The sequence below is a fragment of the Myiozetetes cayanensis genome, unplaced genomic scaffold (genome assembly GCF_022539395.1).
Source record: "Myiozetetes cayanensis isolate MyiCay16 unplaced genomic scaffold, myiCay2020 scf13, whole genome shotgun sequence".
Lineage (NCBI taxonomy): Eukaryota > Metazoa > Chordata > Aves > Passeriformes > Tyrannidae > Myiozetetes > Myiozetetes cayanensis.
In genome coordinates this window covers 12398807-12424944 of record NW_026086937.1, presented here as the reverse complement: position 1 = coordinate 12424944, position 26138 = coordinate 12398807, and the positions used below count along the sequence as shown (strand labels likewise).

The following is a 26138-nucleotide window of genomic DNA, read 5'->3' as shown; positions in this document are numbered from 1 at the left end:
AGGCTCCAGAGGTCAGAGCTGCCGCCTGAGCCGTCTCTCCCAAGGGCCAATCTGCACTCCCTGTCTGTGTCGCACTGAGCAGAGGCACAGCAGTTGCTGATGGCCAGGGGAAATTTGCAGATTAATACATTACTGTCTGTAAAGCACTTTGAAGATGGAAAGCCCTGTGCAGCTCCTCAGGATTATTACTATATAGCTCTTTTTCTACTGATGGGGTTCCAGTGGCCTTATTTTCTATATGATTTGTGACAGCCCCAGAAGCTGAGAAGCTTATTTTGGTGTGTAAAGTCAAAAGAAAAATAGATTAAACTGCATTATTGTTTTCTAAAGAGACTAAATCCCTCCCCCATAATCTTCTCTTGGGATTTCCTAACTTCCTTCTACTCTTCCAATCTCAGCCTCTTGCTGTCCTAATTTAGGATGTAATTTTATAACCATCCTTACCCATCTGTGAGTTACTGTGGTTGTAGAAGTTTATGGCACTTGGGTGCACGAAGTTATTCGACACCGAGGGTGTTGAAAGGTGCATAGCCCTGAAGTGGATTAGGATAAAACCTGCAGAGCTGACCTGGGTGCAGACGTGTAAGTGCAGCTGCCAGCCTCCCTCTGCACCAGCCAGTCATGCCCGCTGAGGAGATAAGACCTCAGTCTGCTTCTTGTCAGCTGAGGAAATAGGTTGTGAGGGGTGAGTTCTGTGCAGGCGTCAACGCGATGTGACCTATCTGCATTCAAGTGCAGAAATGTGTGGAGGAAGGCAGCCCTTTTTGGGTGTGTTGCTGATTTGGTATTGAATAGTCACTTTTGCTCCTCTGTGTGTATCAAATAGGGCATCAGGGGACACTGGAGTCCTGTCTCCTACCCACCTTATCCGTCAGGTCCCTCTCCCACACTGCACAGTTGTGTGCCCAGTCTCATACATTTTATTGCACACAAGTGACTCTGTTGGGCTTGTAGACCCTCGTGGTGCATTTTATTGCCTGCTGTGTTTTTTCAGTTTCCATCCTCGCCCAAGGACAGTTGCTGCAGCACCTTTGTAATGCAGACATCCCTGTAGATGGACAGTGCAGAATCACTGACTATTTTAAAGCAGGCAACAGAACACCTGGCTAAACACAGTAACTAGGCTGCATGGTTTGGCAGAGCCAGGAACTTAGCCTGGACCTTGTCAAACCCCAGCTTGGTGTCTCAGGCACACAGAAGAGCCCCTGCCAGCTTGAGCAAAGCTCAGTGGTGACGCTAATTGGGTGAACCCCCTTTTCGTGCTACCTCTCCTACAGATGATTTTGCAATGAGGTGTTCTGTTTTGTGTATTTCTCCTCCTCCCATGCTGCTCTTCTTTGCTTCACGCAAAAATTTTCTCAATGAAGTAGGATGGAAAGTAGCTATTTGCTCCTCTTATCCTTCAGGGAAGCAGTTCATACCCCTACTTTATCGTTTTGATCTCAAATTTAAAGAAAGCCTTCAGGAAAATATATCAAGCTTGCTAGAGGAATCTGAATATAAGTTGCTTTTTTTTTTTTTTTTTTTTTTTTTGGCCCAGTTGCTGGAGGTAACCAAAATACTCTGTGCCACATACAGTAAACAGCTTTATGCACAGATAGAGAGTGAAGGCATAAAGCTCACTGTGGAGGAGTTTTAAAAGACACAAATAACTACCCCATGTTACAGGCTGTGCTTGATGAGATAAGGCGATTCAGAGTCAGAAGCTTTGGGCTCCATACATTTTTTTGGATGTCATGCCTTGGTTGCTTCCTCTGAAGTCAACACAAGTTTATGCAGTCAGCTTGTTTTTCATGAATTTGGCAGAGAGACAGGCTGTCACACCTGTTTAAACTAGACTTTCAGGATCTAAAGTTAATTTACCACAATGTACAAGTGCTTTTGAAACGATGAGCCATTCTGCAACAGAAAGTACTTTTCCTTCTCCCTTTCTCAGCTGTCCTACCTATTTAAATGATAAAAGCACTTGGGCAGGGAGAGAGGCACTCCATCCTTGTGTGCAGCATCCAGAGGAGCTACTTTTGTGAGGTCATCACAGCTCAGTGGCAAAACAGGATGGATATGGTGAGACTTGGGAGAAGTGTAAGACCATGTCACCAGTGCCATCACAGCAGAACCACATGGATGGGGCTGGGCTGTGGTAGGAGGTTTCTGCCAGGATCACTTCCACTTACTTGTTCTACTGGAGAGGCAGTGGGAGAAAGGCTATGACTAGCCTTTTTTGATGTGTTTCCACTGGAAGTCAGATTATAAATTTCTTCAGAGTTCACACAGTTTCTAGGCCGAGCCTCCAAGGCAGCTACGGCCTCAATGCAGTTGAGCTGTGACCAGTTTTTAGTCGGTCTCTGACCACTGTCCCTGCTGCAGAAACAGTGGGAGCAAATGGTGAGAGCTAGTTCATCTTTGCTATGTCTAACCTAGTTCTGTGTCATTCCCACCAATTTCAGTGTGTTTGGGTCTGTGCCTCTTCTCGCACTTAAGGGCAGATTTCATTTGTTTTGTTCCATGCTTCTCTCCCTCCATCGTGTTGGATGGTCAGATGGGATACAGGCAACATGAGGAACACTGCCCTGCTCAGCTGCTGAGCAGAGAACACAGCCAGGGAGCATGGTGTGGTCTTGTGCAGGGTGGGTGTATGAAAGGAAAACTGCAGTAGAAGCGAGGGTGCTCCTGGCACTGGCATAAATGGAAGGCGCACCCACACGTGATGGTGGCCACAGCTGGTTCCTCCTGTGCCCACAGTGCAGCTCCTCCGTTCAGCCTGGCTTCCTCTGCTTCCTTCTCACTGACTGAGCTTGAAAGATGGTGGAGAGGAAATTTTTTTTTTTTTTAAGGTAGTAGTGATTAATTCTTGCTTAACTGCTTTGCGTGATCAGCTGTTTCTGCCTTATTGATGCTGATTTGTGCATCGAGCTAGCCACTGGCCTTGCTCTACTCCCTGGGTGGAGGCTGACTCATACCAGCTTTGCTTTCAGACAATGCAGCAGGGGCAGATAAAGAAAGTAGGCAGCTGTTGAGATATGGCCCCACAATGTGGGCTTGTAGCCCGAAAAATCAACTGTGCCCTGGATCACATCAGAAGCAGCATGGCCAGCAGGTCAAGGGAGGTGATTCTGCCTCTCTGCTCTTGAGGGACCCCACCTGCAGTTCTGTGTCCAGCTCTGGTGTCCCCAACATAAGAATGATATGAACCTGTTGGAGCAAGTCCAAAGGAGGGCACAAAGATGATCTGAGAGCTGGAGCACCTCTCAAGGCATATGATTTCAAGATGGGCATCCTTACCATCAGCCTTTTGCCTGTACTTTAATGCTGGGGGTGGGGGGATGTTTCCTTTTACCATTCAGCCTCCCTCCACCCTGTAGAATCTTCATCCCTTTTGTGAAGCAGGAAAAACGTTCCTTTGCAAGCAGGAATGTTTCTTGCCTTTCTCTTGCATTGTCTCTCAGAAGTAGGTATTATGGGTCATAGGCTGCCCTGCTGTGTGATTGCAGAGCATTCAGCAGTAAGAGGGGTCAGTTGAGACATCTGCAGTGCACCTCATTTGGTAATGAGAACAAGGTGGTTTCTTTCGAAAGTGTTTTGCAGAGATGTTTCTAGGAAGATACATTTGTGGGATGGTGTATTTTTAGAGAATTTTATTGTGTCCCTCAGGTATGTGTGTAGTGCTCCATTTGCTTCAGCGTGGAAGGGACTGGAGTTACTATAGTTCCATCTCCTCGCTGGTTTCCATTTGTTAGCAAACCTCTGAAGTCACAGCATGAATGCTGATCCCACTTGATTTAATCAGGAGCTGCTCTTAACTCCAGCAGGTGTTTTGTGCAGGAAATGTTTCAGGAGAGAAGAAATTTGCTTCCTAGGCTAAGCCAATGAAAACAAGTGTGAGTTGCTGCAAATGGACACAGCACCACAGAAGTTAGTGCCGTTTCTCACAATGAGAACTGGATCCTTGTGTCTTCTTTCTGCAATGCTCCCTCAATTATTGTTACTGGAGTCAGGATATATCAATGTGTGTGTATAGATATTTTATATATATATATATATATTTTTTTCATAGTGGTAGCTGCTTTATGCCAGTGAAGGGTCACTGTAGAGTCATGCCACTTTTTTCAGGCTATCTCCAGTTCAGACTGACATCCAAGTAGCTGCATGCTGATGTTAGCAGCAAATAGGCTCTGAATATCCAATAGAGCTAAAAATAGTGGAAGGGGCACAAAATTTTGAGGGGAAGCTGTTGGATACAATAAGATTATAGCAATAATAATGTGAGCATCCTCTCTATGCATGTGTGTGGAGTGCAGCCAGCTGTTTGGGTATGATTCCTGTGCTGGGATCTGCTGTAGAAGTGCCCCCATGTCAGAGGTTGCTATTTGGCACAGGGAGAAGAGCACCCTCACAGCTAGGGAGCAACAGGCTCGCAAATGTGTGTGTGAGGGATGCCCTGCAGTCCTCACACATTATGTCAGGCAGAGCCCATCTATCTTGGTCATAAAACACCCCAAAAGATATAAATAGCAGTGCTACTGTCAGCATAGCACAGGGAGGAGGGAAGCTGTGCAAAGGACCACAACTTCTGTCCTTGGTGTTTTGTGTCTGAAAGAGCTCTTGCTGCAGCCTGGGGTGTTTCTTCCATCTCTGCTGTAAGTGATTGGCATTGATTATATTATGGCATTGCTCCCTGAGCCCTCGGAGCTGTGCTTGGTGGCTTTGCCCTGGCAACCAGGAGGAGTCCTTGCCAACCAGGTGGCAAACACAGCCTCTGATCTCACACTGCATGGTTGCTCCTGTGCTCTGGGTATAGCTGCTCAATACTAGCACAGTTATGTGCTGTTTTTGGGGGTTCAGCTCAGTGCTTGCAGCTACAGGTAAGGGCATATGGGGAGCCTTAGCACTGGCTCTTTGCTGTGACAGTGTTCCTGAAGCCAGGCTAATTAGCCAGCTCTGAGACAAAATCTCCAGGCACAGCTCTTATAGTAAAACAATAACAGTCACCTCTGCCTGACCCAAGAAGACAAGGCCTGTGCATTGCTTTTGAGAAATGTAGGAAGAAAAAAAAATGAAATAGTTGTATTTATTTTCAATAACTCATTCAGGTAGAATGGGTAAGTAGTTTTACAGTGCCGATTTATGATCTGTTGCAAAATGCAAGAGCTGCTCAGGATTGCAAATTTCATTGATCTTGACTCTAAGAATTTCTGTACTGTAATGTTTTATATAGTTTTCTCCCTCCCCAGTCCTGCCATTTGAAATAATAAGGACAGTTTACCTTTATGCAGCCCAAGAGAAGATAGGTGCCAGGAAGAGAACCCAGGTGCCCTGATTTATAGACAGGTTTGCTCTTTATAGACCCAGGTTTGCTCTTTCCAGAGGGAGAGCCTTTCTTTACAAAAAAAAAAGTCCCCTCTCCATGAGTAGCAGTCCATGCTTTATCATGCAGTTGGCAGACAGTCTCTGCAGGCTCATTTGTCTCATTGCCAGTCTATGGACACTTGACCATACCTAATCCAGTAGTTTGACCTCACCAGCATAAAGCAGCATACTGGTTCCAGTTAGCCTTGATCATGGCGGTGACTGGCAGCTATACACCTTCCCATGGTATAAGACTTCCAACAATGGTTTGGTCTTTCAGAATGAGCCTTGGCTCTGGCTGTGGTAGCAGACATAATATGTGATTTTGTCTTGGTTTAACTACAAGATGTTTGGGAGGCAAGACCTCCAATGAGAGGTCAGTCCCCAGGGAAGAGGCTCCAAAGGTCAGCAGTGCTCCAGCGAGGCAAAAACCCAGGTACCAAGAGAGAGCAAGTTCTGGGGCAAGCCTGTTTTTATCTCCTGTCTCCCAAGTTCCTGGGATGCTTCACTTCAGGGACCTACCTTTTCAGCAGGTCCCAAGATGCTGGGGACAGTCTTTCCCTGATTCAGCTCGGATGGGGAATGGGCAGTCCCCCACGCTCTAAATTATGTGGTGGTATGAAAAAGATCACTAAAAATCTTTCCCATTTCAGTAAAACTACAACAGATGCTGTGTGGTTGTGAAAGATCTATGTTTTTTAGATAATAAACAATGGCACTTGGGTTTGTGGTTTCTACAGGCAAATATTTGTGTTCTGGGTAGCTTCACTGCCTCTTCCTAGCCCAATTCATTCTCTTCCTCCAGAAGTAGCACTCTGTCATATGGGTGTTCAGCATACCACAGGAGGAGCAGTGCAGCTTGCATTTACATTTATGTGCAAACCTGCCAGAAAACATTTCTATTCTTACTGGCCCAGATTCCTCCTCCCCATGACTAACCATTGCTGAGCCACAGGAGTTAGCATCACTGCCTTTAAGTGTGGCAGGCCTATCTTCTCAAAGGTTTATCACTTTGCTTTTTTTAATTAATTATGAATTTGGGGCCAAGCTACATCCCACTGTCTATTTAAGGAAGAATAAATGCCAGAAATCCTACTTTGGGTCTGTGAAGTCAGTTCAGAAGAATTTGGCTCAAAGAACATATTGTATTCTGTTTTTCCTCTTGGTCTGAGTTCTTCTAATATCTGCAAACGGGAGAGGCTTTCTAGTGTTGTCTCTGGTAAGACTGTAATGTGCTGAGACGCTGCTCCCAGGGACTGCTGCAGGCAGTGCACCCCTCTCCTCTTTGACTCATTTTGGGTTCTCAGACATCAGGCTGCCCTGGCAAACGCCTCCCAGCAGCTACAAGAGATGCACTGGGAAGTGTGCCATGCTGTGCTCTGCCTCGTCAGCGTGGGGAGACAGGAGATGCAGTGACAGCAGCTTCTCCATGTGTCTCAGTTGGCACAGACAGTGCAGGTTGCTCTCAGGTTTGCTGACACCCTGGTACCATGCTTTGCTTGCACTGAGTCCCTTCCTCACTGGACATCCTGATGGGTAGGAGGAACTGAATGGAAAGGACTACTCAGAAGGGAATTGGGTTTGAACTGTGCTTTTGTCCTGAAACTATTTGCTAATGAGAAGAATAATTTTTTTAAAGAAGTAAATAAAAAAAAAAGGCACTGCACAGCTTTTTCTCATGTTGGCCAATTTCTGTCAGACCAAGTCTGCGGTGAGCCACACAGCCTGTTGAACTGTGCTTGGGAAATTACACATGGGTGGTGCCTGGGAATTCTCAAAGAGAACCTGCTGCTACATTCTCCATACAGTCTCTTCTGCCCCTCAGCCTCCCTTCTTAAACTTCACTATAAACAGTTGCTCTGTGTCAGTTATTAGTGCTTGTACTCTTTGTGTTACCATAGTGTGCACAGGTAAGACAGAAAAGACAGTTCTTGCTTTTGGAACCCACAGTCAGCTGCTTCTGTCAGGGGCAGTAATCTATAGCTCTAGGGCAGGGTTGATGTTTGTGTTGGGTTTTTTACCTTTTTTTTTTTTCTCTTATTTTAACATGTCTATTTTCATCTTCCCTACCATTGTGTATGGATGCACACACACCTCTGGCATTGTTTTCATCTAAACTTTATCTTCCCACACAAGATTTTTGTGTTACATTTTGTTGAAGCTCTCTAGGAAGCCTGGCTTTGTGCAGGAATATCTTATTCTGTTGTCCTGATGAGAGATAAATAGCTTGGAAGAAGTGTAGGAGGTGTACAAATGAAAGCAGAGGTTTGCAGGTTCTGCAGAAATGAACACAGTGTTCTTGCTCTGCTTTATAAAAGCCCAGTTTGCTTTCATTGAAAACACTGTTTTTACCTCTGATTTTAGTGGACACAGGACCAAGGGCTGAGGGGAGCATGGGCAGAACTGTTTTTTGTCCTGCAGATTTGCAAGCTAAGCCACCTTGTTCTTCCTGGCTGCAGAACGCTGCGATGACTGGGGTGTGGATACCATGAAGCAGATCCAGATTTATGATGGGGAACCTGCCAGGATCAAATGCCCACTTTTTGAGACCTTCTTGAAGTACAACTATAGCACAGCCCATTCTGCTGGCTTAACCCTGATCTGGTACAGGATCGCGCAGGACCGGGATCTGGAGGAACCCATTAATTATCGTCTCCCAGACAATCACATCAGTAAGGATAAAGACACCCTGTGGTTCTGGCCTGCTCTCCTCAATGACACTGGGAATTATACCTGCATGCTCAGGTAGGTTGTGTGGTGCAGCTCCTGTCTTCAGTGCAATTGAAGGACTTCTGTGAAGGTGGGGAAATTGCACTGTTAGCACCAGATCTTTCTTTAGGGAGACGACCATTTGCATGAGCATTAATGGGAAAAGAATGTTACAATTATAAGATGGCTCAGTGCTGAGCTAATTTACATCGCAATAATGCTTGGAGCCTTGCGAGCGTTAATGAGTGTGCCCCTCCTTGCTTGCTGCAAGTGTCCGTGAAAACATTATTGCTGAGCCCATGGCAAAATCCACAGGCGCTCACCATTAAGAAGTGATCTGGATGTCTAGAGTAAAAATAGCTTCAGATGCAGGGGTAATGTTTTGACTGCACACTAATTTGGCAAAGATTCATGAGATTCAGACTTCTAGGAAATTAAAAGTGTCTCTGAGTGTGGTACAAAACGAACATAGCATCTGCTATGCGCAAGAGCTCTTTTTGATCTTACGTTGTTTCTTGTCTGTGTCTTTGACCCTATGATCTGCTTTACCAGCGGGGGAGTGGATGCTGATTGTTAGTCGTCTTTATAGGCTTTTCTGAGCTTGTGTGGCCACCTTTGATGGGGTTTTCTTGCCCATTTATAAATAAGTCAGCTAAGGCTGTATCTACCACATCAGCGCTATGATGCTCCTTACTGCAGATGTAATTTTAATTTCATTGCACTGCTATAGGAGTAAACAAGTTTCAACTAATCAGTCCTATTCTTATCTGTCCTTAGAAATACAACCTACTGCAGCAAAGTTGCGTTTCCCTTGGAGGTTGTTCCAAAAGACCAGCATTCTTGTGTGAGCAGTTCAATAAAACCCACTGAAGAGATGTTCTACTTGGAGCACACCAATCAGAAGATCATATGTCCAGATATTGATGGTTTTTACCCTGCCAGTGTAACACCAACTGTCAAGTGGTACTTGGTGAGAAGGACTTACATGGGCAGTGGTGTATGTGAAAAGACAGTGGTTGATGTGAGAATCATGGAGCATGTTTGAGAGTCTTCCCAGTGATGATGCCGCAAATGAAGCTTTACTAATTTAAAGAGCTTTGTTTCCATTGAGTTTGATGGTAAAACTGCTCTTGGAAGGGAATTGAGAGCTAATGCTGAAGTTTTTTTGACCTGAGTGCACAAGTGGAGAATACTGTAGCAGGGATTTAGGAGCCTCAGTTCAGTTATGGGCAGTATGCCTGACCTGCTGTGTGAACCTCTTACTATCCCTGTAAAGGAAACTCATTCATATTCACTCTTTAAAAAAACCCCCACCTGTTAATGAAAATCCTCTAAGGTCAGAAAATGAGGCCTCTGCAAGGCCCATAGGTGACCCTGTTTGACACAATTCAGCAAACTTCTTTTCTGAAGATTGAGACATCCCTACTCCACCCTCCATACTGTTCTAATGAGTAGACTGTCTCTAGCCATCCTCAGGCTCTTGCCTATGGAATTACTGCTCAATTTTATTAAATTTGATCTCGCTGTTTTTCTCTAGGTAGGTGCCTTTAGTCAATAAAGAATAAGAATTCTCAGAGGATGCACAGCCAGAGGGGGTTATAGGAGTGAATTCTTTAATAACTGCTTAGAAGGTGCTTTTGGCTTTCTAAGTAGGAGGTTCTGTATAAGTGAAATTAATAATTAAGCTGTCAACAAATATATCTGCTCATTTAAAAAATAATTAAAAAAAGAAGACCCAAAAGAAAAGCCCTACTCTAAAACCCTTTAGGAAAAACTTGCTTTTGTATCCAAGAGGAGCAGTTTCACTCCAGTAGTTTAAATGCTTTACTTGTATCATTCATTGAAATTCACATCTCGGCAATCAATTAGCAGAATGAAACAAAAAGCCCCTTGGAAGTGATTTTTCAGACAGCAAGTCATCTCATGCCTAATAAAAATCATTAAAAATGGTATATGACCCCTGTCTTAAACTGCCCCATTAGGATGTATCTGATTTGGAAATGTACCATTCAGAAATAATCTCTTAGAAAATGTGCACATCTTAGGGTTTTATGACAATCAAGATATTATCTGCATAACCCCTTTCTGAAAAGGGATCTCTAGCTTGGTATTTGGCAGCGTTTTCTTGCCTTGCCTCACAGAAAGAGAGGAGTTATTAAGATTTCTGTACTGCAGATTCTCATTTGCTGTTTGCCAATTTTGAGGCCTCAGCTGAAGTCAGTCAGGGCAACTTGATTAGTCCCAAAAGATGGACATCAACAGGGGACATGTCCCTTAGTCTTAGTATCCATTTGTGAATACATCATCATTTTCTTCTTGTCTTTTCTTACATTTTACTCATCTCTTTGCTGAGATGCTCACTTTAATTGCAAAGGTACTTCTGGATTAGAGATCTCTCTCTTATAAAACTACCTGTATTTAAGGTGGGATAAAACTATTAGGGTTATCTGCTTTATCACTTCATTTTCAAGGTGAACATAGCAGTCTGTATTCCAACATGCTCAAAGTTCATGGTATTTAGGTCTGATCTACATCATGATCCCAAGTACCATATTTATAGTTGAAGATCAGATTTTTGTAGCAGCATTTAAACCAATGTCTTTACTTTTGAATCCCAAACTCAAGTGCTTTTCTGCCTGACTCCAGAACTGCAACTCGGTGGATGGCTTCAATGAGCGATATCCCCAGGGGCCCAGGCTTGTCATCGTCATTGTCCGCAGTGCATATAAAGGGAATTACACTTGTATTGTGACATTCAAGGACCATGGAAGAACATATAATCTCACCAGAACCATAAAGATGAAGGTGGTGGGTAAGAATGACTTTAAAATATGTAAAATGCATGTGGATAACTGCAGAAGTGGTAAAAACAGCTAGAAGAGTCTGCCACAGGATCCATTTATGGTTGTGTTCAACCTGCATTACTCAACTGACCTGGTGTATTTTTTCTTGTTGAGGTCAGCTTGGTGTGACTTCTCAGAACATGTTGCACTAGAGGCTTTACCCACCACCATATCAAATGCCCCCAAACACAGAGAGTGGCCAGGCATAGGCTGGTGAGGTTCAGCCCATGAGATGGCCAGGGGTACCCTCTGCTGGTATGTGAGTGAATAACCCTGGCACTCCTGCTCATTGTTGTCTCCAGTGCCCTTTGCTCATCTTTGTAAGATTGTCCCTTTATAGCCAACTTGTCTTGATCTTCTTGGAAGCTCAAAGCCTTGTGTGCTGAGGTTGGGACTGTTAATCACCCAGGCAGAGCTCCAGGTACCCACTGCTTGGACAGGTCTGTCCCAGGCACAAGGGCTCAGCCCACCTGCCAGGGAATTGTAGACAGAGCTTAAAAACCTAATGAGTTGTAGGATGGATTCTGAGTCCCGTGGCAACAGCTGCTTTAGGAGCTGAATTAAATATTTGTGACAGGAAATTATGTTTGTATTTTGGTTCTTAAAAAAAAAAAAAAAAAAAGGTTATGTCTTGTGGGAGAGGAGGAGGGTATGGAGGTCTTCTGATGTGAGAGGCCCAAACTAGCTTACCTAAACTTTGGAGAAGCCTCAAAATGTATATTTGGCCCTCAGTTTGGGGACTAAAATTAGATTTCTCTGTGCATGGAACTCTGAAAGCGGGACTATATCACAAATTAGTTTGGGGAATGTGCAGTGGGGTGTGAGGGCATCATAAATGAAGCTGAAAGGGTTCCAGGTTCTCATGAAGTTTGGGTCCCTGTGGGGGGCTCTCTGTTGTTTCCTGCAGGATCTCCAAACAAGGCCTTGCCACCACAGTTCATCTCTCCAAATGAGAAAGTTGTGTACGAACTGGAAGCAGGTAAATTCCAGTGCTCGATGCCTGCAGTTGCTGCCCTGACACCCTGCCTGTGGGTCAGGGAGACCCAGCCAGGCACAGAAGCTCTCTCCTTCCACCACATCCCCAGAGCACACGAGCTGCCACAAGTTGCCTTGCAGACAGCGTGGGATGCCAGTTCTGGATGCCAGAATAGGAAAGCACAGCTTTAAAAGTTGATTTTTTGCAAGCATAAATAAAGACAGATATTCAGGCATGGTGATGGAGGATGCAGCTGCAGAAGCAGATGAAATGGGGACACTGAGCTGCTTAGGAAAATTCCTGTAGGATCTTGTCTTGGCCCTGGCTGTGGTTTGCTTCCACACTCCCTCATTCACCCCCATAGTGGCTTCAGCCTTTTACCTACTTCTTGCTCATCTCTCCCTTTTTGGCTGATTACTTCCTAATTAGTGACAGCTCTCCTTCTGCTGGCCTCGCAGCATTGGGTAATGGGGTACTGCACCCCTTCCTCAACCCCTTCCCCCACCCCATCAATTTCAACTTACAGCTCCTTGGAGTAATTCCCTATATTGAATGGGTTGTGTTCCATTAGACTGCTGTAATAAATGTGGTGCCAATTATTATGATTAGCCTTAGAATCTTCACTTTAAAGTACAGCTTTTTAGGCTCAGAAGGTCAGACTTCTTCAATAATTACTTTATAAGAAAAAATCACTTATGTGCTGATCGCAAAGATATTCACACTCCCAAGTCTGATCTTTAGCAGAAGTCAAATTCCTGAAGAAGTGTTCCCACATCAAAATGCTTTTGTGGAGCTTGATGCTTCGCATTTTGGCATCTGTCCCCTCTGCAGTGGGGACGATTAACACTGCTTGGCTTTCCAAGGAAGTGGTTGGCATGGAGCATCTCCCTTTAGGTGGGTCATTTTGTGAAGTCAAAAAATTTGTAACACATTTGAGAAGGCAGGATTTTTTTTTTCTGTTTATGAGTCTGTCACAAATCATCATGTCCAAGATGTTAAAGTGTTACTAGATGTCAGAAAGTGGATGCCTCCTTCCCTCCTGAAGGGAGGCAGAGCTCAGGCTGGTAGGATCCCCGGATAGCACAAAATATGGGTGGTGCTGTTCCTGTTTTGCAATACCTCACAGTGGTCCTTTCTTTCTAGGAGATGACCTCATCCTGCCCTGTGAGGTTTTCTTCACCTTCCTGAAGGACTCCCGGACTGAGGTATGGTGGACCATAGATGGAAAAAACACAGATGACATCACAGACCCCAAGATAAAAGTCACACAAAGGTAACATAAAATGTGAACCTTCATTTGAATCTAATCCTCTCTTGGGTCCTGCAGAGGGGTGTGGCTCTAGGCATGCACAGTCCCAAGGGAGTGTGGAGTCCCCTGCTTCCCTGTTAATCAGGAACCCCTGTGTCTACACCATGCTGTGATGAACACCAGGAGCTCTAAGGAGAAGGCCTCCAGACCTGGACAGTTTCATATCTTACAGAAGGATTTGAGGGAGCTTTGTTTTCTAGTTCACATCATCACTTGTTCAGGTCCTGGAAGTGCTGCCAGTAGCTGGTGTCATTGTGTGACTTCCAAAACAGGGGCAGTCAATTATATTTAGAGGAATATTCCAAAATAGCATAAGTGATAAAAATGTTTCAAGAAAACAGAGGCTGAAAACAAAAATGTAGTATTATACATATATTTGATTAGGAGGAATAAACATTCAGTTGCGTGAAGGACCCAAACAAGGCCCCATTTGCTGGATTCTGAATTACAAGTGGAAGGCAGCCACTGCCCCAGCTGATTTGCAAACCACCCTAGAAAAAGGAAAGGCAAAAGGAAATACTGTAGCCCTATTTTGCAGATGGTCAATTCAGGCAGAGAGAGACAAAGTGACTCATCCAGGATTGTATGCGGAATGTGACGTGGGCTCTGAATCTTGAGTTCCTGAGATCTTCTTGTTTTATAGGCAAGAACTTCCATTTTCTCTAAAAGGCAATGTGACACAGCTGCAATGAGAAAATTATGAGTGGTAAAATAATTATTAAGGGAAATCAGATAAAGGAAGGGCTGCAGCTGTATTAAAGTCTGAAGTGTGTATTGATTTATAAATATCAGTTTATGTGTTTTGGTCTTTTTAAAGAAAGAGGTTACATCAGGGAAAGGAATATCTGTCACTAAGACCTTGCTGCAGCTTTCACGTATGTAATGCTCTAGTTTTTCTTTTACAGTGAAATTACTAGAGATTTTGAAGACAAAACTATCATAAGGACTCTAACAATTGCAAAGGCCACACCAGAGGAGTTGAAACGGAATTATACTTGCTATGCCAGGAACGCCAAAGGCGAGGACCAGAGCCAGGCCGTAGTGCGCATGAAAGGTAAAGTACCTGCAGAGCCTGGGTGTGAAGTGAGGTGTTCTCAGGGGGGGCTGTTGGTCCTGCCTTGAGCCTTGCCCTGTTGCAGTGGGCTTGCAGTGTATGAGAGAAGACAGAGGTTTTTAATGTTGTTTAAGTGAACGTGTTTCCAAAATAGCTTTTGTAACTCTTTTGCTAAACTTACCTTCTCTTTCCCAACATCCCCCCCGGTGTTATCTCTACTTTGGTAATGTCTGGGAAATAACTCAAAAGTTCTCTCATTGGCTTTGTTAACCCTCGCTTATCATTGGTGGGTTTGTAAGACCTCCTGAACTCCTAATGGTTACTTTGTAATCCCCCCCAAGAGCTATTTATGTCGCTGCCCAGAACAATAAACTCTCTCTTGCTCTCTCCTCGCTGCTGGTGTCCTGTGGTCTCTGCCATGGGGACCACGTGTGTGTGTGGGGAGGGCGGAGGCACTTTCCCCTCCAGGTAATCCTGGAGTCCTGTTCCCTATCCAGCTTCATTGTTCACATTGCCTTGCAAAACAGTAAGGGAACAAAGAATTCCATCAGGACTTTTTGCCTAACACAGTCTGTTCTGTACATACTGCTGCATCATTGCTGTCATACTGCACCACTTCTTCGAGATGGGGTACCATGGTCAAGTGCCTGGGAGGAGAGAGGGGTGGGGTGGATAGGTCTTCATCCCATCCATGTACCACAACTGAAGCAGACCTGGGTGGGACAGGCTGCTTGAAATGATTTCAGGTTGCCTTGACTGGGTGAGGGGTTTGTGTGACACAGTTGCGTCCTCCAGAAGGCACACTGCACTGGCTGGCATTGCTCAGGGAATGAGATGGTCAAACCACAGTGCTCTGTGGTTTACTCCTTGCTGTGATGATTCTTCAGTCTAGATACAGCTACCTCAGTGTGGATGGTATGGACTGATTCAGCTCTGTTCAGTGTGAGTTTTTCCTACATCTTTTTTTCATCAAAGATTTTGTTCCTATTTCCCAGACCCACCTCTCAGTAATAAAAGCTATGTGAGGTTTCCTGATTAAGGTGTATCTTTCTGCCTCCTTATCAACCTCATCTAGATCTCTAACACCTGCTTTTACTGTAAGTTAGACCTCCCCTCTCCCAGAAGGAATGCTGCCCTGGTAGGTCATGTCAGACCTACTTTGCCCCCTACTCTGCCCTACAAGCATTGGAAGACTCACACAGGTCTTTATTGGAAGATCTTTTTCTTCTTGATACTTGACCTCCCTCTTTTTTAGTCCCATTCCTTTGAGACAAACCTCTTTTGGATTGTTGGGAAGGAACACATAAGTGAGAAAGGCTGAAACCATCTTCCAGTGTGTTCATACTCCATACATAATTCTTTTGGGGTGATAATGTTTGTACATGTAGCAGAAGTGAATCTAAAATACTAAGATTCTTTTTCTATATAACAGTGCCTAAATGCTGTTCTGTAGTGGACTCATCTGTATCACCCTCTCTCTTCCTCCCCCATCTGCTCCTGGGTAGTTGACTGGCTTTTCTCTGAGCAGATATGGTTACCCACAACCCTTTCTTCCTGCTCTGTTCTTGGATTTTTCTGTGGAACAATCTTTAGCTGCTGCTGGCAGAGCTGCCTTAGGCTAAGCTCACTGCAGCCCATCCTGCTGTGCATAGGAACATTAAGAATGCCTGAACTTGACCCTGCAACACTTATCTTCCAGTTTTTAGCAAGTGGCTATATATGTTGGCTCCAACTGTTTCATTACATTAGATTGCATACATTTCTTTCTTTTTCTGGATTATTTCCCTCTGCTTCTCATGTACTTCAGCTGCTCATCACTTAATGAAAATTGATAAATTCTTTCCATTTTATTTTTTGTACTTCACTTTTATTAAAAACTTATTAAATATTGGAATTTGGTGGTGTTTCCACTCCCTGCTGTTCTTTTATTGTGCAGTTTGCCAGTGTGTATGTCAACTGCCACCTGGAGAGTTGCCCAGGGATACAGGGAGAAGAGTTATTTTCTGTCCTTAGTACAAAAAAGCAGCAGTGCTGTGACAGATAGTGTATGAGTTGGGGGGGAAGCTGTGATGTTCTGGCTTGATGTCCACAGGTTGTCCTATTTGTTTACAAGCATTTCAGCTTTTCTTTAATGAACTCTGATTCTTCTTTTCTGGTAGAAAATAATCAGGCCATGGCTAGTTATGTGCTTGCTGTCAGAGTTATATGCTTGCTGTCAGTCTGGGGCAAGCTCTAAGACCTGTGTCTGTTTGATGGGGAGCAAAAATAGTAGCCATTGCCTTTATTTTGCTGCAGATGAACTTTATCTGGCAGTCCTAGAAGTAAGTGCAGTTGTGTTGCCCCAAGAGTGTCTCTGCTGCTGAGAAGGTTATGTTCGTGAGCTGGTTTTGGACTAGGAAGGTTTTTTTCATCAACATGTTGTTCTGCCATCTGGCTGCTCCTGGGATCTTGCTCAGAGACAGAAGTCCAGCCTTTGCTATGACTTGCTCTGCCAGCTCAACCAGACCTAATAACTGAGAATGGGCATTCCAGGGTGGCCAGCTATCATGTGTCCTGCTAGAGAGCCTTGGCTTGGCCACCTTACTCTGAAGGGCCAGCTTGGCTCCTGGCTGTTCCTTTATGATGTTTGGCTGCATGTGACACGTGTTCTTGCCTAGCTGAAGGCCCAACCTGTTTTTTAAACCTGACCATCTCTTTCTTTTTGGACCCAGTTGTAGCACCGAAGTACACCGTGGAGCTGGCCTGTGGACTGGGGGCGACTATCCTGCTTGTGGTGGTGCTGATTGTCATCTATCATGTGTATTGGCTTGAAATGGTCCTCTTCTATCGGGCTCATTTTGGAACAGATGAAACCATTCTAGGTAATGTATTAAAGAGTTTACATTTATTTTATCCTGCTACAGACCAGGCCCTTCATTTTCATACAGGAATTTTCCTGTAAGCTATTTTTAACCCTCTTCAGAGCATAATGACATTTTGACCTTCCATTTCTATACCTACATTCAGTTGTGTGGGTCATTTTAGAGTAAGAGGAGTCAGGCTTGGGTCAAGGGAAAGGAGAGAGAAATCCTCTGTATACTCTGCAGAGGCAAAGCGTGGACATGTCAGGTTCCCTGGGGCACTTCCCTGCTGATGGCTAGCTATTTCATCTGATCTAGACAGTAAAGACAAGTCACCAAATTTCAGTACATCCCTGGTTTCTCTGGTGACTCTGTGTAAGAATTCATGATCTGATCCAGACTGATCTGCTTTAAAATGTGGGAAGTCATCCAAAAGGATGTATCTGGAAATCACCCTTCGCTCCTCAGTTTTTCCACAGCTTCCCTGTGTTACTGGGAGTTCATTGCTAGGGACTCTGAGGTGAGATTTCTTCCTCTGGAGGAGGAGGAGGGTGTTTGAGCCCTCACAGCTTGGGGTGTGAACCTGCCATGGGGGTGCAGCAGCTCACTTAGGGTGTAGGCAGGGTGCAAGCCTCTGTCTGGTGGGACTGCTCATGTGGATAGACTGCAATGACAAGGAGCAATGTCAAAGATGTCAAAAGACAAAAGGAACCTGGACAGAACAGATTGATCATCTTGCTTTGATTTTCTAACTTCAGCGACCCGGCAGTATCTGAGTTCGTGCACATTCAGGCTGGATAGTCAAACAGGCAGCGCTGCTGTCTGGTAACTGTGGAAATCGATGTGTCCTAACCTGCAGTGCCTGGGCTCAAAGTGAACCTTTATACCTGCTTTTCCCAGGAAGCAAGTCAAAGGCCCAGCATGTGCAGTATCACAGGTGTCTCTTCTGCCATTTGTGTCTCTCTGTATTCCCAATGCTCAGACGGGAAGGAGTATGACGTGTACGTGTCCTACGCGCGCAATGCGGAGGAGGAGGAATTTGTGCTGCTGACACTGCGGGGAGTCTTGGAGAATGAGTTTGGGTACAAGCTGTGTATCTTCGACAGAGACAGCCTCCCTGGGGGAAGTGAGTATTTCACAGGGGGCTGTGCTCCATGCACATCCTCTCTTTATTGTTCTTTGAGGTATTGATAATTGTTTGGAACAGGCCTATTCAGGTTATCTTTTGTTTTCTCCTCCCCATCACTATTAATGAACTCTTTTGGGTATCTTCTAATGTTTTTGCTTCACATGACTATTGCAGATGCTCCAGGCCTCCAAAAAAGCTGTGGTGGGCAAGTGATGGTGGTTGGTTGTTTCAGTTGCTCTCTCCAGGAGTGATGTGCAGGAGTGATTGATCTATCAGCATGGGGAACTGGACAACTGATCTTCATGCAAGCCCTCTGAGCTACCTTAAAAAAAGGGGATAAAGTCAAGGCTAGAAGAAAAGAAACAGGGGAAGTGTTATACTGGACCAGAACAGTAGCTCACAGAGGGTAATGGTGAATGCCTGTAAAAAGCAGGAGTGTCTGCTTCAGGAAGGTGGGGAGAGCACTGTGCCAAAATCAGTGAGAAGATAACATGCGTCCCACTCACCCTCATAAATAAGGGAGTTTGTGTCTAATATGGCATACAATTAAACTACTATAATTAAAAGTACTTCGTTGCAGGTGGTGGGACTATCTCTTCAGTAAAACGTAGTCTTTTTTCACTGTTTTGAGCTAAATCATACAAGGTTCTGGACATAGTGTCTGCTGCAGGGATGCAGGGAATCAAGAATGGAAGTTTGTGAAACTCCCCAGATAAGCATACCTTCACACAAGTGCCACAGCAAGGGCACAGATCTAGCCAACACTCTCTGTTTCCAGTGTCCTGGGGGCTCAGTTGGCTGTGTGACCCCTGATGCCTATTTAAAGTCTGAACTTCTGCCAGTGCAGACCACCCCACTTTGAATTCATGGCCTTTGGGTCAGGACCCCTCTAATGACAGAACCCATGCTGAAATTCCATTGGGGTGCCTTTTGGGAAGGACAGGAGGGACTGCTGGAGTCTCAGCCCAGTTGCACGACAAAAGGAGCAGAATCAGTCTGGAGTCTGTTATCTTTATCTCCTAGATGCTTGCTAGCATCTAGGAGCACCTCAAAGTTTGAAGATAAATGAGTAAGTTTGCCTCAGGGGACCTGGAGACAGATGCAGTCCTGGTGCTGTTCCTTCTAGAGAGAGAATGGATGACATGGCAGGGAACTTTCCAGGCTCAATTTGCTTGATGCAGTGTCAGACTCAGAGCAGGTTTGCTCTGAGCTGTTCTCACCAGATGTCCTCCTTCCTCCTGTTCCCTCTGCCACTTCTTGCCATCCTTCCCCTTTTGCTTTGAAGGGTGTCATTTTCCTCCCACCACAGCTCTCCTGGGCTCTCTGTCCCTCACCCTAACCCCCGAACACTCCCATCTCTGCCCCTCATGCCAGTCACTGTCAGCCTCAAGCCAGTGCCAGCCCTCTGGAGCACTGCTGGAGTGGCTTGTCACCGCACTGCCGTTCGCGATGCTGCTGGGGCTTCCCCGTTGCTTCTTAGCCAGGATTTGACTAATCTTCTTGGGAAAGAACGGCAGACCAGGAAATAGCTTTTGGCAGCTGATGTCATGCCTCCAGAGCGTGCATCTGTGTCATGGGTAGAGTTATGTTGTCCTTGATGAAGAAACAGTGGGAGATGGATTATCCCATGAGTTAGCTGACAGGAACTAATCAAACGAGCTTGACAGCTAAATGAAGTTGCCTGTCAGCATTATTTTATTCTCCATTGTAATTTCTGACCAGTCAAGAGTGTTCCCTTGTAAATGAAGTGTGGGAGATCCTGCTGCAGAGAGTACAAGCGCTGGGATTCACACTTACAAGGGATTTTCACATTAATTACAGGAGGGTGCCTAAGGACAGTCTACCTACAGATGTTAGAATATTAAAGAGGATCCACAGTTACCATGACATGGCCCTTCCTTGGAGGGTGTTATTTTTTGGACACTTAACTAAAAGGCCTCAGAACAGTTTACTTTTTAGTTCTAAAATTGCTCTAATCTGCTTTCATAGATGACAGCAACAGGAACAGATGGATGAGTAACAGGAGTTAGGATGGTAGTACTACCAAAACAAATTAACCCACAAGGACACTCAGGGAGGGTGTAGATGCATAGATATATATTGTGTGTGTTTGGTGTGGGGAAACTGAGGCAAGAGGACTGAAAGGAGTATCCAGAGTCATTCCAGATATCTCCCAGAGGAGGATGTAAGCACAGACATTCAAGCTTCCTGATACCTCTTCAGGCTGAGTTTTTCCCTTGAGTTCATGTGTTGTTCAGCTAGCAATTTCCCTGCTTTGCTCCAGAAAGCCTCCTTTTCCCCCTCTCTATGAGATCAGCTGCCCTCTTGGCCACAAGGCATCCTCATGGTGCTGGGTGGTGTCACTGACATGTGGTACCGTACCTCTTAGATGTAGCTGTCTTGGGCATCTCCACACAGCACAGGGAGGAGGAAATGCATCTCCAGGCAGTCTGAGGCTGGGAGTAGAAGATGTCACTGTGTGGGGAAGTGGGCATCAACCACGGTGTAGGAGGTCCCACCTGGAGTCACTTGCAGGGTTGGGAAGCACCAGTGTAGTCTCTAGAGAGGGCCTCTTAGGAGGCCCTCCCCTCCCCTTCAGGAGACACCTGGTGTCACACTAGCATCTCAACAGCATATTCTTGGGCATCACTAACCACCTCAATGTTTCTTTCTCCCAGTTGTCACAGACGAAACCCTGAGCTTCATCCAGAAAAGCCGACGTCTGCTTGTTGTCCTGAGTCCCAACTACGTCTTGCAGGGGACACAGGCCCTGCTGGAGCTCAAGGCTGGTCTAGAGAATATGGCCTCCAAGGGCAACATCAAAGTCATTCTAGTGCAGTACAAAGCCATCAAGAAGAGCAAAGTGAAGGAGCTGAAGCAGGCCCAGGCGGCCTTGACTGTCATTAAATGGAAAGGCGAGAAATCCAAGTATCCAAAGGGCAGGTTCTGGAAGCAGTTGCAGGTGGAAATTCCAGTGAAAAAAAATAGCAAGAGTTTGAGCCTTGATGGGTTGACGCATATCCCTGAAAAATGTTTGACACTGCCAGAAAACAAACCAAAACAAACCCCCAAGTTATACCAGGGAGTGGGAAGGAGCTCAGGGTTTTTTCCATGAAGGACCACGTCCCAAACTTTTTGGAGGATTGTCATGTTTTCCCTGCAGTTTTGTATTGCTCCGACAGTAGAGGGACCAAAGATGTAAACCCCTCCTCTCTGCAAATGTATGTTCTTGTTATCAACCACACAAGCCCTGGGCTTAAGGTCTAAATTTGGGCTATACAGGTGTGATGCATCCAGCACCTTGTGATGGTGTGGTATTTGTATAGGCCAGTATTCCTAGATCCAGTTCCATGGGACCTTCATTAGCATCCAGGACAGAGCTCCTTTCCTCTCCTAAGTGCCTTCATTCCTTTCTGTTCCTTGGTCCCTGTTGCAGAGGCTGAGGAAGAGTTTGAAAGGTGGCTCCAGGGTAGAGCCTTTCACACATGTCCCAGCTCTATAGTCTGAATCACTGTGGGATCACAGACTTCTGCTTCAGTGTGGGGAGCATAGACTCTTGAGGCTTCTCATCTTTGCTCCCCATATTTCTGTTGAAGGTGCATTCAGATAGTTTGCCAATGGGAAATGGCTTTCATAAAAGCATTAAACCCCTCCTCTCACAACACTGCTAGGTGATATTTGTATTGTAGCACTTTTAGTAATGAGCGATCAGTCTCTGGAACTCTGAGGTCTCATGAGTACCCCAGATCCCTCAGAGCTGTAATGCTTGTAATACAGGGGAAGTCTCTTATTTGTACAGACCATGGAGCATATCTGAGAGATGTTTCTTGTAGCGTAAACTCAGGGACTTCACAAGCACTACAAGGAACCCCAGTGTACTACTGAACCTGCCTACTGCCTCTGCCAATGGCTGGGGGACAGCATCATGCAAGGTACTGCCAAGGCCTCTGGGATGACACTGGATATATGTCTGACTCACCAGGAGGCCCTACAAACTTTTTGAACTTATAAAAGCTACTAGCTCTGTCCAGCTGGGTAAGACTATGAGGACAGACTTAGAGAGCTGGGGTTGTTCAGCCTGGAGAAGAGAGGGCTTCAGGGAGACCTTCTTGTGGCCTTTCAGTACTTAAAGGGGGCTTGTAAGAAAAATAGGGTGCAACAGGACAAGGAGTAATGGTTTTAAACTAAAAGAGTGTAGATTCAGACCATATTTAAGGAAGACATTTTTTACAATGAGGGTGGTAAAATGCTGGCACAGGTTGCCCAGAGAGGTGCTGGATGCCCCGTTCCTGGAAACAGTCACGGTCAGGCTGGACAGGGCTATGAGCAACCTGATCGAGTTGAAGATGTCCCTGCTTATTGCAGGGGCGTTGGACTAGATGGCCTTTAAAGGTCCTTTCCAACCCAGACTATTCTTATGATTCTGTGAAGAATCTGTCTTCTCTGCCTGCATGTGAACACCATCACTGTTCCTAATTCAGAGCTCAGGTTTAAACCAGCCTTGGCTTTACAAAGCAAGTCTCCCTATTTTGCTTCCAGCCCAGAGTTGCAGATCACAGGGTGTATCTCAGGTTCTGTAACCTTTGCACGAAATGGAAATGAAAAAAATCACTGTGTACCAGTCCTTGCTTCAGTGTGAGGCAGCAGGAGAGGACCTGGTGAGCTAACCCCCATCACACAGGCTTTTAAGACAGAAGAGGGGAGTGTCCCTTCCCTTGTAGGACAAACCAAAGCACAGTGGGACCCTGGCATTGACTGGTGCTATGGCTCACAGTGTTTTCAAATAAAACTGCAAACTGGGGGTGTCACTGTACTCCTGTAGCTTCCAGTGCAAGGACCTGCCCACTTCCAGTATTATACACACAAAGAGCATGCTTATTTTTTATTGATAATGGTTGATGCTGAGTCACCTTTGACTCATGTGTTCACTCTGGTGTTCAGTGGGTGAAGCATATGCATTCATAATGGCATTAAAAAGCACTACAGTTTGGAGCCTATGCATTACTCATCCAGCTGAAGAGGTTTAAGGGCATCCCAATAAAAAGCCCAGCCTTAAAGGTGTGGGACAGAATCCTGGCATCAGGGAAACCCCTTGCCCTTAGCATTTTATGATTAATAATGTTATTCCAGGGCTGTGGGGAGCTCTGCCCTTGGTCAGGTACTGTATGCCATGGTTTAGAAATGTTACTTCCCAATTTAATGCTCCCACTGAAACCATGTGCCATTTACTCCTCTACCCTTCCCCTCCTCCGCCCCCTTCAGCAGGTTGAAGAGAATTGGAGGGACAAAAGGTAAAGATCACAGGCTGAAATAAGATAAATTTACTGGAAACAGCACAGAGATAAGAAAACAAACAGTAGCAGCAACAATACTAGTGACAGAGGGTACAAGAAATGAATGATTCACACAGAACCCCCCGACAATAGAAAATACCCGACCGTTCCCTCCCACCAACCTGGAAGGGATCCATTCTTCCTGAAAGAGACTCCCTTCCCCTGGCAGTTGTGTGAGGTGATATAGAATAAGCTCCACATCCTGGGCATGCCCCTTCTTGGCTACTGCAGAAATTAACCCTGTTCTGGCTGGAACCAGGATGCTACAAATGTGAAACAAATAGAGCTTCTTTAGAGCTTCTCCTCTTCATCCTCCCCACCCCAAGTAAGTTTTCCTTTAAGCAGATAAAATTGCAGTCAGTTTCACTGGAGGCAGTGGAGTTTCTCATCTGCTCATAGGTGCTTAAGAGCTTTATTGTGAGCTTTTCTACTGTAGTTTTCTGAGGAGGGACATTTATAAGAGATAATACCCAAAACCATGCTCAGCTTTGTGAACCCATTGCAACCCTGTCATTTTGTCTAGCTTCACCTTTTTGTTTGTGTTTTAAGCATCTCTGTAACCAGCTGCCAGATCTGCAGGCAGAGGGAAGGCCCTGAGGCCAAAGCAGAACTGTGTTAGATTCGTAGATGATTTTTAAAAAATTGATTCCAAAATATGCATAAATTAAATTGACATACCCGACCTCACAACATCACATCTCACTTTAGCTGAGTTACCAAGAGAACTTCTGCTGATGTTTCAGTAAGTCTGATTATTTTAGAAAGTTAAATTCACCTCATATATTTTGCTGATTTTATTCAAAGCATTTTCCAAATAATTAACAAACCTGAACTTTCTCTGGCACCATTGCACTGGCCTTTGGATACATCTCTGGAACCAGTGGCCTTTGGTGCCATTGCAACCTGAGAACAGGATTACTGAGAGACATCAGCGGAGCACCCACAAGGTGAAAGATGTGATGGTCTGGAAGGGTTCTGAGAGGTCTAGAGGGAACAGGGTGGAAGGAATAGCGCTGGAGCAGGCTCCACTCCCCCAGGAGCTTTACCACTGGCTTTGCTGGGATCTGTCAGGCCAGGGTTAAAGCCCAGTCTTAGCTGTAATGCAGATCTGCAAGCACCTCAGATCCACCTGCCATTTTATTCTAAGCCCCTTGTGGTTTTCCATTGTGGGATTCTGTCACAGCATGTGTCTGAATCAGTTGATTCATTTGAGTTTCTGTGCTCTAACCTAATATTTATGCAATATGCACCTCATGCAAAGTTCCTCATTGTTATTTCATGGGGAAACAGCGTGGTACAAATTGGAAAAAAATATCTTCCCTCCCTGTGCTGTTTGATGTTGTACAGCTGTTCCAGAGTTGTTTTCCCTTCTCTTTTCTGCATGTTTTTGCCTTTGTGTGATTTGGTCTGTGAAGTGTCAGTATTATTTTATTTTGCTTTTCAATAAAACATTTTCACTTTTGCATTTCAGTCCTCGTGCATTACTCATAAGTACCATTCCTCCCCATTATGTCAGCGAAATGCTGTTTAAGAAAGATAATTGTGTGTAATCCAACAATCAAGATCACTTGAGACACCTCCTTGGAGGGGGACACTTTCCTAGCTGTTTCATGTTGTGCTTGCAGAGGCACCTGAGCTACCAGGGCCATGCAGGCAAAAACACAATGACACACAGCATTGAGGTGTCTCACAGCAGTGGACACAAACACACAGAAAATCCCTGATCTGAAGAGTGACTGGCAATCACAAGACAGAAAGATGAAAAGGAAACATAATCTCTTTGCTTTAGAGATCAAGTCAGAATGTTGAACGAAAATCTTGGAAGTCTGGCCAAACCACAGAAACGAAACTCACTGTTAGGCTGCTTTGCCCATGTCCTTCCAGGCAACTGGGTAGAAAAGTTTCAGTCAGCTTCATATTTTCTCATCCAAGCCACTTTGTCTATTTCCCTTGTTTGCCTGTTAGCAGGTAAGTTGAGAGAGAGCCTAGCACTTCCAGACTGCTAGCAAAAGGAATACTTGTGACAATCTATGGATTTGAGGTCTGTGGGTATGGGATCTAGGGCCATAATAGTTATAATCCTCTGTTACATCTCTGGGGTGCATTAGGGAAGACACAAGTAAACAAAATATTCTGTAACCATTGAGTAAAGGTGGAAGTTTTTTAGTGTAAAGCAGATAACCAAGTGTATTGAATCCCCAAACCTCTGTGGTGTTATTGCTGCCTGTCCTATCCTGTGCTGTGGTGTCACTGGGACCTGCACACTGTGAAGTGGCCACTCAGGATTTTTCATGAGCTGGGTAAACATTGTAAACTGAACATCCCAGAATATCCTGGTCAGACAAGTCTAAATGCATCCCATTCTCAGAAATAAAATCTGTCTTTGGGAATTTGAGTGTTTTCCCTGCCAAAAAGTGTCAACTCTCAAAAAGTGTTGCAAATTCAAAACAGATAAAAGAAAACCAGCACTGTCACCTCAGTCAAAACATTTCAATTCAGCATCATCAGAGTCATTCATGTTAATTGAGCCTGAACTTTTTGAGCAGGCAGGTAGAATAGCGGACCTCCCAGGGGCTGCTCGTGCCTAAATTTCACCATG

The 26138-nt window shown here is 45.0% G+C and overlaps 1 protein-coding gene across 6 annotated transcripts in view; it reads left to right on the top strand.

Moving 5' to 3' along the window:
* The window catches only part of IL1RAP (interleukin 1 receptor accessory protein), a 49205-nt gene that overhangs the window by 20099 nt on the left and 2968 nt on the right, over positions 1-26138 (top strand). For 4 of the 6 annotated variants that reach the window (XM_050308236.1, XM_050308238.1, XM_050308237.1 and 1 more), the window contains 8 exons: positions 7806-8091; positions 8833-9025; positions 10702-10867; positions 11806-11877; positions 13018-13147; positions 14089-14237; positions 16949-17098; positions 18060-18203. In XM_050308236.1, the coding sequence (XP_050164193.1) occupies positions 7806-8091; positions 8833-9025; positions 10702-10867; positions 11806-11877; positions 13018-13147; positions 14089-14237; positions 16949-17098; positions 18060-18203 (1290 nt within the window). The other 2 variants (XM_050308240.1, XM_050308241.1) reach the window with 2 other exon arrangements.